Genomic DNA, 14293 nt, shown 5'->3' with positions numbered 1-14293 from the left:
GAAAACTCATCAAAATCTCTCCACAAGAAGACCTCAGAAAATCTCAAAGTAGATCTAAAAAGTAATCCTAAAGTTTGGAGAAACCAACTACTTATAGATTTCCGGATTCGGAAGCTCGCTCGAGCGAAGCTTATCTCGCTCGAGCGAGAAGCTTATCTCGCGTGACTTCCATAAGTACCTTCGCTCGAGCCATAAAGTCTTCGCTCGAGCGAGGAATAAACTCTTTCAGGTTTGTACGCAGATGCAGTTTTTCGCTCGAGCGCACAATGACCTCTTTCAGGTTTGCAGCCAGATGCAGTCCTTCGCTCGAGCGAGAAACACAAAACAGCACATAAATTACAACTCGATTACACAAGTTTGTTCGTGGAATTGACAAGACTTAGGGACCTAACACACAAAATAAACCTATATTCTATTAAAAAGAAGTGAATATATTGTGAAAAATATAATACTCCATGTAAAATGTACATATAATATTATGCAATAGAAAACCCGATGGTAAAAGTTCTGTATTTTATCAAAAAAGAAGGTGAAGAAGAAGAAGAATTCTATAACAAAATACTTTACAATGTACAATAATGTATAAAAAGTGAAGAAAAAATATTTAACAAAATTGGAAATGAAAATAGATTAAGAATTCAAAAGAGTAGCTTAGTCGAATGGTAAGGTTTGTCGTTAGCATCTCTGGTGGAGCAGATTCGAGTCACAAAAATAATTTCTCTAGAAATTAGGATAAAGTTGCAATCATCTTACCTTTCTTAAACTTCGCTAAAGCTAAGTTTGTTTTTCCGACTATTTAATTTTCTTAAATTACCGCAATATTTGAATGTTTGTTTCATAGTTTGTTTTTCTTAGTCTATTTGATTCAATACTACTTAATTTTTATTATTTATTTTGACGACATAAATTGGTATTTAGACAACAAACATAAAATTTACAACAAAATATGTCATACAATACAAAACAAGGCTTATAAATTGGATCGGATAGGATCGGATTCAGATCGGGATTCCACGATCCTATAAGATCCCACTACTAAGATCGAAAGATCCTACCTATAAGGAGTTTTTTACATGATCCGGATCGATTGTACTCAAATGGATCGTAAGATCGTAGGATCGTAAGATCCGGATCGGGATTCTGATAACCATGATTGCAATCAAGCAAAGGATATACTGGAAAAAGAATTTTTTGAGTCAGAAGTGTGGAGAGCAATAAAAAAGTGTAATGGCAATAAAGCTACAGGACCAGATAGGTTTAGCATGTTATGTTTTCAAAAGGGGTGGAAAGTTACGAAGAAAGATATAATGAAGTTCATGAATGAATTTCAGAAAAATAGCAAATTGGGGTATGCAGTAAATTATTCCTTTATTACTTTGATACCTAAAAAGCATTGCCCATCATCTCTTGGTGATTACAGGCCTATTAGCTTGATAAACTCTGTGTATAAAATTTTATCTAAGGTTTTGACACACAGGTTCAAGTAATTGTTGCCTTCTGTAATTGACAATGTTAAGTCTGTTTTTTTTGGGTGGGAGAAACATCATGGATGGAGTTTTCATTGCTAATGAGGTTGTGGAACGGTGGAAGAAGTCCAAGAGAAAAGGAATAATCCTTAAGTTGGATTTTGAAAGGCATTTTTTGTTAAAAATGTTAGAGAATTTTGGGTTTGGCTTTAGGTGGATTGAGTGGATGAAAGAATATATTTCTTCAGCAAGAGTATCTGTGCTTGTAAATGGTTCCCCATCTGAAGAGTTCTATCCCCAAAGAGGGTTAAGGTATGGAGATCCACTCTCACATTTTCTTTTTAATGTTGTAGCTGAAGGGCTTAACATTTTAGTATTGAGAGCAAAGGAGTTGGGAATTATTAAAGGGACGGAAGTGGGTTCTAGGAGGATTAATGTTTCCCATATTCAGTTTGCGGATGATACTTTATTTTTATGTGAAGCTGACTGGTCAGAAATTGAGACCATTAAAAGAGTATTAAGATGTTTTGAAATAGTATATGGGTTGAGAATAAACTTCCATAAAAGTGTAGATTGTGGAGTGGGTGTGGATGATGAGTTGGCAAAGGAGTATGCAACTAAGCTTAATTGTTTGGGTAAAAAACTTCCTTTGAAGTATTTAGGGCTGCCACTGGGTGCCAATCTTAGTCGAAGACAAACTTGGAAACCAATTATTGACAAGGTCAAGATGAAACTGGCAGGATGGAATAGAAGACTATTGTCATTTGCAGGAAGAATGGTTCTTATAAAATCAGTGTTGTCTTCATTGCCCACTTATTACATGTCCTTATTTAAGATACCAGAATGTGTTGCTAAGGATATTGATAGATTGCAATCAGCATTCTTGTGGGGGGATACAGAAGTTAGGAGAAAAGTGCACTTGGTAAGATAGAAAGAAGTACTGATGAATAAGAAACAAGGGGGTTTGGGAATCACAAATTTAAGATTGGCAAATCAGCGTTTGCTATTAAAATGATGGTGGAGGTATGCTTTGGAGGATGGTGCATTGTGGAAACCAGTTGTGTGCAGTATATATGGATCAATTGGTGGGCAGTGGTTGCCATTGGTTACAAATTCAGGTCATATGTCCAAAATCTGGAAGGGTATAGTGGGAGTAGCACACAGCAATTCTGATATGTATAATTTTTATAGAGAGAATATGGATATTACAATTGGTAATGGTTGGAGAATAAGCTTCTGGGTTGATGAATGGATGGAGGAAGTTAGTCTTAGATCTCAATTCTCAAGATTGTACCAATTGAGTGAAGAGAGAGAGATCTTATTAAGTACTCTGCTATCAAGGAAAGAACTGTCTAATGAATGGTGCTTTAGGCTTAGAAAACCTTTACATGCCTGGGAAGAGGAAGAAAATTCGAGGCTTATTGCTCTGCTGGGTGTTGGTCCCTGTTTGCATATGGACCAAGGTGATTCCATGAGATAGAAGGCAGCCCCAAATGGGCTTTTCAAGGTGAATACTGTTTATAAATGGTATCAATTGGCGAATGGTTTAGAATCCACCTCCATAGGGCTAATCTGGAATATTTTTCCTCCACCTAAATCCAAGTTTATCATGTGATTAGCATGGAAAGGCAAGTTAAAGACAGCTGAGTTCCTGAATAGAATTAGAGTGTTGAGGGACAATGTTGCTTCATCTTGTGTTTTCTGTAAAGAGAAAGTGGAATCTGTGAATCACATTATTCTTTTTTGTCCTGCTATTTGGAAAATCTGGTCGAATATAATGCAGTGGTGGGGGTTGCCATGGGTAGTTCCATGGTCTTTGAAAGGGTTACTACAATGGTGGATGAGTTGGAAATTCAGGAAAAAGGAAAGTCAAGTTTGGAGAGCTATCCCAACAGTTGTGATCTGGTCAGTTTGGAAATATGGGAATGATTACCTGTTCTCTGGTACACAACCTAACTTGATGGAGTTATGGGAACTTATTAAAGTCAGGGTAGCTCTTTGGTGGAAATATTATGATCCAAAATGCTCATTTTCTATTACGGATGTTACCTATAATATGCAGCAGGTGAGAAGTTGCCTTTAAGCAAAAGGTGAAAATGAATTTCTGTGAGGTGTATCTAGTTGCTATTTGGGATGTCTTGGCAGTGATCCATTGTTCAAGGGTCAAGCATTGTGATATTCAAGGACTTCGTGGATTGATAGAGCTAGAATCTGGTTTGAAATTTTGCTGGTGGATTCATGCTAGTAATAACTGAGGATATCTGGTTGCTATTTGGGATGTCTAGGTAGTGATCCATTGTTGTAGGGTCAAGCATTGTGATATTCAAGGACTTCGTGGACTGATGGAGCTGGAATCTGGTCTGTAGTTTTGCTAGTGGATTCATGCTGTGTGCTGCTGCTGTATGTTACGCTGCTGTTTGGCCTGCTGTTGCATGCATGATGCTGTTGTATGCTACTCTGTTTGGTGTTGTTGTTCTGTTTTTTTGGTTTTAGTTGCTCTTGATTGGCGTTCAAGGACTTGGTGGACTGATGGAGCTGGAATCTGGTCTGTAGTTTTGCTGGTGGATTCATGCTGTGTGCTGCTGCTGTATGTTACGCTGCTGTTTGGCCTGCTGTTGCATGCATGATGCTGTTGTATGCTACTCTGTTTGGTGTTGTTGTTCTGTTTTTTTGGTTTTAGTTGCTCTTGATTGGCGTCTCGCCAATCATGGATTAAGTGCTTGTAGATAATTGTTTTTCCTTTGCGGTGCCAACTTAGTTGGGATTGTGGGGGTGGCTATGATGCTTGGTGCATTTCCCTAATTTGTTGATGTAATTTGCATATACTTTACTTTTATCATCAATAAATCTCTCTTTTTGCTGATCAAAAGAAAAAAAAAAAAAATTAATATTCGAACCAATATAATTAAAATTGGAGACACAAGAATGACAGTATGCCTCCAACTCGCTGTAGACTTTTTAAATTGAAATAGATAAAATAAAATAAAGGGTTAATTACATTTTAGCTCTATGTAGTTTGATCAAAACACACATTACCTCCTTATAATTTAGAAATATATACTTAAACCTCATGCAATTTGGAGTAAAGGGAAAAGACCAACTCTGTTAATAATTACATTTTCCCTTTCTTTTCTTTTTCTTTTTATCTTTCATTCTTTTCTCTTTTCTGCTTTCGCCCCTACATCATGCCCAACACCTTTTCTTTTAGTTAAAAGAATAAACCCAAAAAGGATTTTTTAATTTTTGTTTTTGGCTCGAAATATTGCTCAGCAAAATGTCACATTACGGCGTTCGAAACTCAAACAAGAAGCTCAACCATGCTGCATGTCATAATCAAAAAGGTATTTCCCAAATTAAAACCACACACACATACTGTCATATATATATATATATATATATATTATATCATATTGGTATAATTGAAATCACCAGCCAATTCTTTCTTTGGCTGCATTACCAATTTATGTTCTTTCCTTCTTTATTTTCTTTTTTCATGGAAGCAGACGTGGTTGTCCCCCAACCAAACAAGGCACTAGGATCCACGCACCCATATACATCAATACATATATTATATACATATAACCTGTAACCATGGTAAAACTTAAAGGAAAATGAGAGGGAGGAGATAATGATTAGTGGCAAGATAGAATTAGAAGGGTATAGTGGGTTGGTTACTGCATTACAGTATCGAGAGGCGAAAAAAAAAGAAAAAAAATCTGTTTCGTGGCAAAAAGAAAGAAATACAAAAAAAGACAAAAAAAATAAAATAATAATAATAATAAAAGAAGGGTAAAAATATCATTTTATCAATCTATTTTGAGACTAATGTATGCCTCACGTGGTTAATTCAATGCGTGCTACACATCTATAGTTAATTTGGACAGAATTTGTTGCTTTACAATTTACTCCAAATTAGAAGGGGATTAAAGTGTATATTTCTAAACTATGAAAAGGTAATGTATTTTTTGATCAAACCACAGGAGGTAAAATGTAATTAACCTTAAAATAAAAAAGGTAAGCTATTTAGACAAATTGTTGGATAAAATGAGAGAAATTGAACTTAAGAGGAATCTATGTAGATAAAAAATATTGCTCACACTGATTGTGCATTTCACTCTAGTCAGTTTTGAATGTTGATCATCACATCTCCACAAGACAGACCCTTGTGGTGTGAGAGATTTTTATTTCTCCAGTCCATTTCCCCCCTTTTTTATAGTAAACTTTTATATTTTTCTTCACAATTTTTTTTAAAAAATAATTCAAGAGCATTTATATTATGTACATCTAAATATTATAAATAAAAAAAAATCACTCAAAAAAAACTCAAAACATATATTAAAAAACTAGATCAACAGAGAATGTCTTCATGTTCTTGACCTCCCATTCTCTTGTCTTTATGTAGATGTATGCACCAACATACAATAAGTTGTTAAGTTGTCAACCTCAAGGGATCACTGGAGGTTTGTTCAGACATTAATTTTAAGGATTTGAATTCGTTAATGTGCACGCAAGTTGACTCAGACATCCAGTTATTAAACAAAAAATTTGTTAAGTTGTCAACGACTTTTAGTTTATTTTTTAAAAAATGATTACAAATCAATGATAAATTATATAAAAATTAAAAATTAAAATCTTAATTTTCATATAAAATTATAATACTTTTATAAAAGTATACCATTGAGTGTTAATTTTTCCCCCCTTGTTTTTCCCTAGTACATAAAAAAAGAATTTGATGAGTTCAATTTGATAGTTTACAGATACTTTGATCAATTTGTATGATCTGTTAATTAATAATTTTACAAAGACACGTAATTAATAATTATATGTTATTTGGTTTATTTTAATATAATTGTTTTTTCATGTTCTTAAAACAAAAATCACTGAGTCGATCATATTTGGTGGTCAAACGTGATGCAAGCAGTTTTTCCAGTGACACAGCCGCTGTTTGATATTATTTGAGGGAATGCTAAAAATAATAATAGAAATACGGGTGCACTAATAAATTCTTTTGACTATTTGGTTTATTAAAAAGTGCTATTCACTTTTAATTGTTACTATAATATTTTATTTTTTTATTTTTTAGCATCGTTTTTATAAAAAGTGTCACTAATTATTAATTTTTCACGACATTTTAAAAAAATTATCATAAAAAATGTCACTGATTTTGATTTTTTAGCAATAGATTTTTTTATAAAAAAAAATTCACTTATTGTCAACTTTTGGCAAAACATTTAGAAAAATATCACTAATTATCAATTTTAAGACTTTTTGGTTTATACAAACACTTGTGAGACTTATGCTGCACAGGTCTTTGTAACAGGACCTGTGAGTAATTAACCTAATATTTTTATGAGTTGGCTTTTCCAGTCCATCATGTGGATTAAAGGGCATTGTTTGGGTTGGTGAGACTCAGGGTCTTATTTTGATTATTCAAATTATTTATTTTGTCGAACTTTAAGTGCATATTATCCATGAAAAATTAGATTGATCTAATATTCGTAACCCATTTATTTTACTGCATTTGTGCTAAAACTAAAATGGATGGTCTATTTCTAAAATATATGGACAGTTATTTTTTTGGGTGACAAATTCGATAAAATTAAAGAGTTATAAACATATATGTTCGATCTAATTTTTTTAAGCGTAAACTACCAATAGGTCATAATAATTTAATTTAATTCCCATCAAGTCTTATTGAAGATAAGTTTTAGTAAAATCGTCGTCAAAAATAATTTTCTGTGACGATTTTTTATATGTTGCTAAAAATTGACAATTAATAGCTTTTTTTGGTAATGATTTTTATAAATTGTCTTTAAAACTTACAATTAGTGACTTTTTTTATGACGAATTTTTTAGATAGTGGCTGAAAATTAGAAGTTAGTGACATTTTTTGTGATGATTTTTTTAAACCGTCTCTGAATCTTATAATTAGTTATATTTTTTGTGACAATTTTTAAACTGTCGTTAAAAATTAACAATTAATGACTTTTTTAATAGTGTTTGATGAAAAATACTATTAATTATCATAGGACCTATTGGACAATAAGTCTGTCTATTATGATCTACATGTAAATCCTTCAATTTTTAATGAATGATATATATGTTGGACTTGATAAAATAAACGATTCAAATTATCAAAATCTTAAACGATTTGGATCATCGAAACTGAAGCCATGATTAACACTTCCAGTCCAGATTTAGATAGGAGAGAAGCCATCCTTGTTTTCTGTAATAAGTTTTGTAATTAACTTTGTAAAATTATTACGGTGCCCAAATTTATTAACAACAAAACACACCACAGCTCTAATATGCGATTAGCACTTAAAAGAATGATTAATGTTATGGTACCAGATTTGTTATCATAAAAATTGTTAAGAATGTTGCATTGTGTGTTGTAATAAATCTTAGGGTAAATTATATTTACCTCCCCTAGGTTTTTAATAAATATAGGGACCTTTTCTGCAGTTTGAATAATTATAATAACTTCCCTACTTTACCTGACAATGTCAAGATTCCCCTTTTTATCAAATTGTTCCAAACGGTGTTACTTTTTGCTATAGTGAATTACCTTATTGCCCTTCTTTTAAAAATATTAAAAAATATTTTTGGATTGGAGGACAGGTTTGGAAAAAGCAAACAGTGTTTAGAACAGTATTTTTGGATTTATTTTTTTAAAATATTAAAAATTGTTTTTAAAAAATTGTTTTTTATTTTAAATATATAATTTTTATTTAAATATTTTTAAATATTTTATTTTATTTTGTAAATATTTTGATTTGTTTAATTTTAATATTTTAAATTCAAAACACAACTTGACACTCAAATCGTAATCAAACACATAACTCACAACTCAAAACTCAATTTAAAAATTATTTTCAAATCTCATAACCAAACACATAACTCGACATTCCACACTACTTTTAAAACTCTACATCCAAATAGTAACCAAACGCATAATAAAAAAATTAAAATATTTAAAAATATATTTATAAAATAAAATAAAATATTTAAAATAAAAAATAACATTTTAATTTTTTTTAATATTTAAAAAATATATTTAACATAAGTTTGTATTTTTTTAAATTTGTGTTTGGTTGTGAGTTTTGAAAATAAATTTTGAATTGAGTTTTGAGTTGTGTATTTGGTTAAGAATCTATGAGTTTTGAAAACATTTTTAAAAATTTCAAATTGGAATTGTGATTCTAAAATAGAACCAAACATTTTTCTAAAAAAAATATTTTTTCAGAACATGTTTTTACTCAAAACTCAATTGAAAAACTCTATTTTAAAAGAAATTTTTTTTCAAAAAAAAATTTATTTTATTTTTAAAATTATTTTTAGAGTCATGATTTGAGTGTGGAGTTCGTATTTTGAGTTATGAGTTTTGAAAAGAAAAAATTTGTTTGGTTATAAATTTTGAAATTTTTTGAAATTATTTTTTTAGGATAAATATTTTATATTTTAAATATTTATTTATTTATTTTAATGTGCATTATATTTCATACATCTATGTGCTGTATTTTTTTTAATATTTTTAATATATTTTTTAAATATTAAAAAAAATTTAAATTTAAATTTTTTTATTTTAAATATATAGTTTTTATTTTAAAAATTTTATTTTATTTTATAAATATATTTTTAAATATTTTAATTTTTTTATTATGTGTTTGGTTACGATTTGAATGTAGAGTTTTGAAAGTAGTGTGGAGTGTCGAGTTATGTATTTGGTTATGAGATTTGAAAATAATTTTTAAATTGAGTTTTGAGTTATGTGTTTGGTTACTATTTGAATGTAAATTTGTGTTTTGAGTTTAAAATATTAAAATTAAAAAAATTAAAATATTTACAAAATAAAACAAAATATTTAAATAAAAATTATATATTAAAATAAAAAATAATTTTTTGAAAACATTTTTTAATAAAAAAATGAATCCAAAAATAATATTTCAAACACTGTTTGTTACTTCCAAACTTGTCCTCCAATCCAAAAATATTTTTTAATATTTTAAAAGGAAGCGCAATAAAGTAATTTATTATAGTAAAAAGTAACACCGTTTGGAACAATTTGACAGAAAGGGGAATCTTGACATTGGCAGGTAAAGCAAGGGAGGTTACTGTAATTATTCAAACCACATGGAAGGTCCCTGTATTTGTCAGAAACCTTAGGGGAGGTAAATATAATTTATCCTAAATTTTATCTATACAATATAAACTATGAATAAATTTTTAATTTTAAATATGTAGTGTTAGTTTATAAGAATAACAATCTCTTCTTTTTTTTTTTTCTTTTTTTTTTTTAAGATAGGATAAGAATAAGTATCTACGAGACCGGAAAGGGTTAGAATATATATATATATATATATTTCAATTTGTTTATTTTTGATTTTCTAAAAATACTTTTCAGAAAATTTTACTTTCTTATTTTCTTATTTTTTTGTTTTTACTGATTTTTTTAATATTTTATCAATTTTTAAAATTCTTAAATACACCTAATATAAATATACAAAAAAATATAATTTTTGTGAAAAAATCTTTTAAAAATTCACTAAATACAAAAAAAAAAAGAGAATTCAATATATTTTTTGTATTTTTATGTATTTATTAATTTTTTAAAATATTTTTTCATAATTTTTTAGTTTTTAGATGCATTGAAGTAAAATGCATCTAAAAAAATAAAAAAATGCTTAGAATTTTAAAAATATTCACTAAAAACAAAAAATACAAAAATAAAAAATTCAATTTTTAAAAAACTTAATCAAAAAAAACTCAAATCAAACACACGCATTATTATGAAAAATGGATTTATTATGTCTGACCCATGAACACATATTAATTTCTAAACTGTTTTTTATTTGTATTTTATTTTTATTTTATTTGTAATTTCTTTGGAATTTGGAATTTGGTAAAATAGCATGGGCTACCTTTTGGAATCACTTTTTCTTATCACATCCAATGCCATCGCAATTATACTCTCCTGGACGAATCATGATCTGTCCTCCCTTCAAAAATTAGAATTAAAAAAAGAAAAAAAACAAAAAAGAAAAAAAAGGCTGTAACTAAGGCCTTGTTTGGCAAGTATTTTTTTTAGTCACAAAATTATTAAAAAAATTAAAAAGCGAACAACTTATACTAAAAAGTCAAAAAATTTCCTTTCTCTTTATTGTTTACACATCTTTTTGTAAAAAATCAAAAACTCATCCTAATCATACTAATTTTTTTTTACATCATATTTTAACTAAAAAATCAAAAAAATTATTAAAAAAATATTTTTCCAAACGAGGCCTAAAAATAAGTTTGGACTTTTTACAATAAAAGAGTGTAATGGTTTTATAGATTCAAATCATGAATCTCTAGCTGTTAACTGCTTCAAGTGAAAACTACATGGACTCATATGTTAATAATACTGTCTATTAAGGATTGACTTTAGGTTCCGTTTGTTTTCAGAGGTAGAATGGAGGGGATTAATAGTGAGGAAATTAAGTAAAATTGTGTTTGTTTTGATAATAGTTGTTAGTGTAGGAATTGTTAAATTATTTTTATATAAAATAATAAAACAAATAAAAAAATACAAAAAATTATACATTAATGTTCAAAAAAAATTCCCATTATGTAAAAAGTAAAAAAATTTCTAATCTCCTAACTATTTTTCTTATATCACTTCCACCTCTTCCATCCTAATCCCCCTTCCAACTTCCATCCTAATCCCCTCATCCATCCTAATCCCTTCTCCAACTCTACAAACAAAACACTAAATAATCCTACCTCCATCCTAATCTCATTCCATCTTTTATATCCCAAAACAAACGGGGCTAAGGGACATAGAATTGATGACTGAGTCAATCAAAGAAAACATAAATTAAATAATTAGATTATGTATTTATATATTAATTCTTAGGGATTAGCTTAGTGGGTACAGCTTGATGGTTGGGGATGTGCTCCCGCCAAATCTCAAGTTCAACACTTTAGGGACATGCCTGCGGGTTCTGTCTAAGATTTATCCAGTCCTTGTGCAGGGGGCGCTCTGTTTGGGTCCCAAGATTACACTATAAGAAAAAGCATTTTTGCCGACCACTTTTAGCTACCAAAACGAATTTAGTCACCAAAAGTCACGGAATTGGCTACCAAAAATAATATTAGTCGGCAAAAGTCAACTTTTTAGCTACTAATTTTTTTTAGTAGGGGAATGCTGATTATTGGCTACTAAAAAAAATTTAGTAGCTAAAGATATTACAATTGGCGACTAAAACAATTTTTAGTAGCTAAACATATGACAATTGGCGACTAAATAAAAATTTAGTAGCCGTAGAGGTACCTTTAGCTACTAAATTATTTGGTAGCCGAATGAAAATAAAAAAATTAATTTTTAATCTTTCCCGACCAAACATTTGGTCGCCAAATGCCATGTTTCGGCGACAAAATTTTTTTTAGTCGCTGTATACCTACTTTCGGCTACTAAATTGTTTGGTAGCCGAATGAAAATAAAAAAATTAATTTTTAATCTTTCCCGACCAAACATTTGGTCGCCAAATGCCATGTTTCGGCGACAAAATTTTTTTTAGTCGCTGTATACCTACTTTCGGCTACTAAATTGTTTGGTAGCCGAATGAAAATAAAAAAATTAATTTTTAATCTTTCCCGACCAAACATTTGGTCGCCAAATGCCATGTTTCGGCGACAAAATTTTTTTTAGTCGCTGTATACCTACTTTCGGCTACTAAATTGTTTGGTAGCCGAATGAAAATAAAAAAATTAATTTTTAATCTTTCCCGACCAAACTTTTGGTCGCCAAATGCCATGTTTCGGTGACAAACTTTTTTTTAGTCGCTGTATACCTACTTTTGGCTACTAATTGTTTGGTAGCCGAATGAAAATAAGAAAATTAATTATTTTTATTTTTATTTTTATTAAGAGGTTGTACACCCACCATCCAAAAATATTAATATCTTATTTTTTTTTATTATCTCAAAATATTAATTTTTTTTAAAAATTAATTATTAAAATAATATGAATTTCTGATTTTGTCCTTTTTTTAAATACATTAATAATACAAAAAGTACAATTATGACAATTGATATGTCTAAAAAAATATACTATCAAACGGTAATTTTGAAAAATTAATATTTTTAAAATGTAATAATTGTATTATAAAAAGAAATTAAATTCTGAAAATAGATTATTATTTTTAGATGGAAGAAGTAGTCGGCTTTCATTTGATGGTTGAACACATCTTGTAATAATTGGGCCCTCACGCGAAAGGTATGCTAAAATGGGCAACTTGTTATTGGCTGTTTGTCGATAGTTTTACATTGCAAAAATTTAAAGGCATAGTTACAGGTCAGTCTGATGAATTTAATTTTTAATAATAAATTTATTATTTTTAAAAAGTACAATTAAACTATTTATACTTTTTACATCATCATATTTCAATAACACTAATAAATTAAGAATAAATCAAAATTCACAAATAAAAGACAAAATATCCCAATTATTTATCATTTTAATAAATTTTTCAATATTATTACCAGTAAACTTGTTATTGGCTGTTTGTCGTTCATCTCTCTTCTCTTTATGTCTCTCTCGCTCATCTCTCCTCTCTGTCTCTCTGTCTCTCTCGTCCATCTCTCTTCTCTCTGTCTCTCTGTCTCTCTCGTCCATCTCTCTTCTCTCTATGTCTCTTTTCTGTCTCTCACTCTCACTCTTTATCTCTTTCTTTCTCTCTCTCTCTCTCTCTCTTTCTCTCTCCTCTATCTGTCTCTCACTCATTTCTGTCTCTCACCATCCATCTCTAGTACCACCTTCACCACTACTACAAACGCCATTCCACCCCCACCACTACTTCCACTATCGCCACTTCACCTCTACGACTACTATTACTACTATCATCACCACCACTCCACTACCACCACTACTACCATTACCTCTCTTTCACCCCTGCCACTCCATTTACACTACCACTACCACAACTTCACCACTAATCTCTTTCGCGAGGGCTAAGTGTGTAAAAAAAATTCACACTTTTTGCGAGGGCTAAGTGTATAAAAAAAATTCACTCATCATGGCTTATGAGTAAATAATACATATTTGTAAGACTTATTGATATTATTTCAGATTTTAAAATTTTTCTTAATTTTTTAATAATTAATTTTTTCAACTTTTTAAAATATTTAAAGCAAATTTATTTATTTTTTAGATTCACTTAATTATTTTTTAGATTCACTTAATTTAGATATATATATTTTTTCAATTTGAGGGATTTATAAAAGTAATTGACGATTTAATGCTAATTGAACTAAAGGCCTAAGCTGGGGCTGTGCGTATATATTTTTTAGTTGTACGTTAATGATTTTGACTGCTAAGATATGCTTGAGAAAATGATTTTGACTGCTAGTTACAACTGAATAATAAATTAATTAAATCCACTTGACACATGATTTCATCATCTGTCTTTATCTATGAGAAAATATACATATTGCATGTTCTAAAATTATAAAATATTGATTAGTGCCTAGTTAGTCATGCAGGAGTCCCCAAAAAAAAAAAAACAAGGGTTGAGTTGGCTCATAATTTTTTGGAGAAAAAATTTTCCTTTTTTTTTTTTAAATTTTCTTTCTTTCTTTTCTTTCTTATTATATATATATATATATATATCTATATAATAAGGGAGGAAGGTTTTTGAAAATATGTTAAAATGTATAAGAGATACATTTCATTTGAATGGTTGGGATGATTCCTAATCAATATCTAAGGGTACAGATTAAATTTTTTCCCGCCCAAACACTCTCTACCCTCTCTTTCGCCCACGTCTGCCAAACACGTCTCTTAGAACT

The 14293-nt window shown here is 29.6% G+C and overlaps 1 protein-coding gene across 1 annotated transcript; it reads left to right on the top strand.

Moving 5' to 3' along the window:
- The first annotated feature begins 1545 nt into the window (after window positions 1-1545).
- Window positions 1546-4156, top strand: LOC145820397 (uncharacterized). Its single transcript, XM_082915838.1, has 6 exons — window positions 1546-2388; window positions 2608-2929; window positions 3086-3531; window positions 3752-3824; window positions 3960-4053; window positions 4147-4156. Exons 1-6 carry the CDS (start codon window positions 1546-1548, stop codon window positions 4154-4156), a joined length of 1788 nt encoding a protein of 595 aa, XP_082771964.1.
- Window positions 4157-14293: the final 10137 nt, after the last annotated feature.

The sequence above is a fragment of the Camellia sinensis genome, chromosome 1 (genome assembly GCF_055761805.1).
Source record: "Camellia sinensis isolate YWXY chromosome 1, ASM5576180v1, whole genome shotgun sequence".
NCBI classification, from domain to species: domain Eukaryota; kingdom Viridiplantae; phylum Streptophyta; class Magnoliopsida; order Ericales; family Theaceae; genus Camellia; species Camellia sinensis.
The sequence above is the reverse complement of the archived record's forward strand: the minus strand, read 5'-3'. Positions and strand labels throughout refer to the sequence as shown.

What these genes read in the sequence shown, in the direction of transcription:
- LOC145820397 (XM_082915838.1), top strand. Translation starts at nt 1,546, where the DNA reads ATGGATGGAGTTTTCATTGCTAATGAGGTTGTGGAACGGTGGAAGAAG. An exon ending in TTAGGAGAAAAGTGCACTTG is followed by an intron (nt 2,389 to 2,607) that starts GTAAGATAGAAA and finishes AAAATCTGGAAG; the next exon opens with GGTATAGTGGGAGTAGCACA. An exon ending in TTACCTATAATATGCAGCAG is followed by an intron (nt 3,532 to 3,751) that starts GTGAGAAGTTGC and finishes TGGGATGTCTAG; the next exon opens with GTAGTGATCCATTGTTGTAG.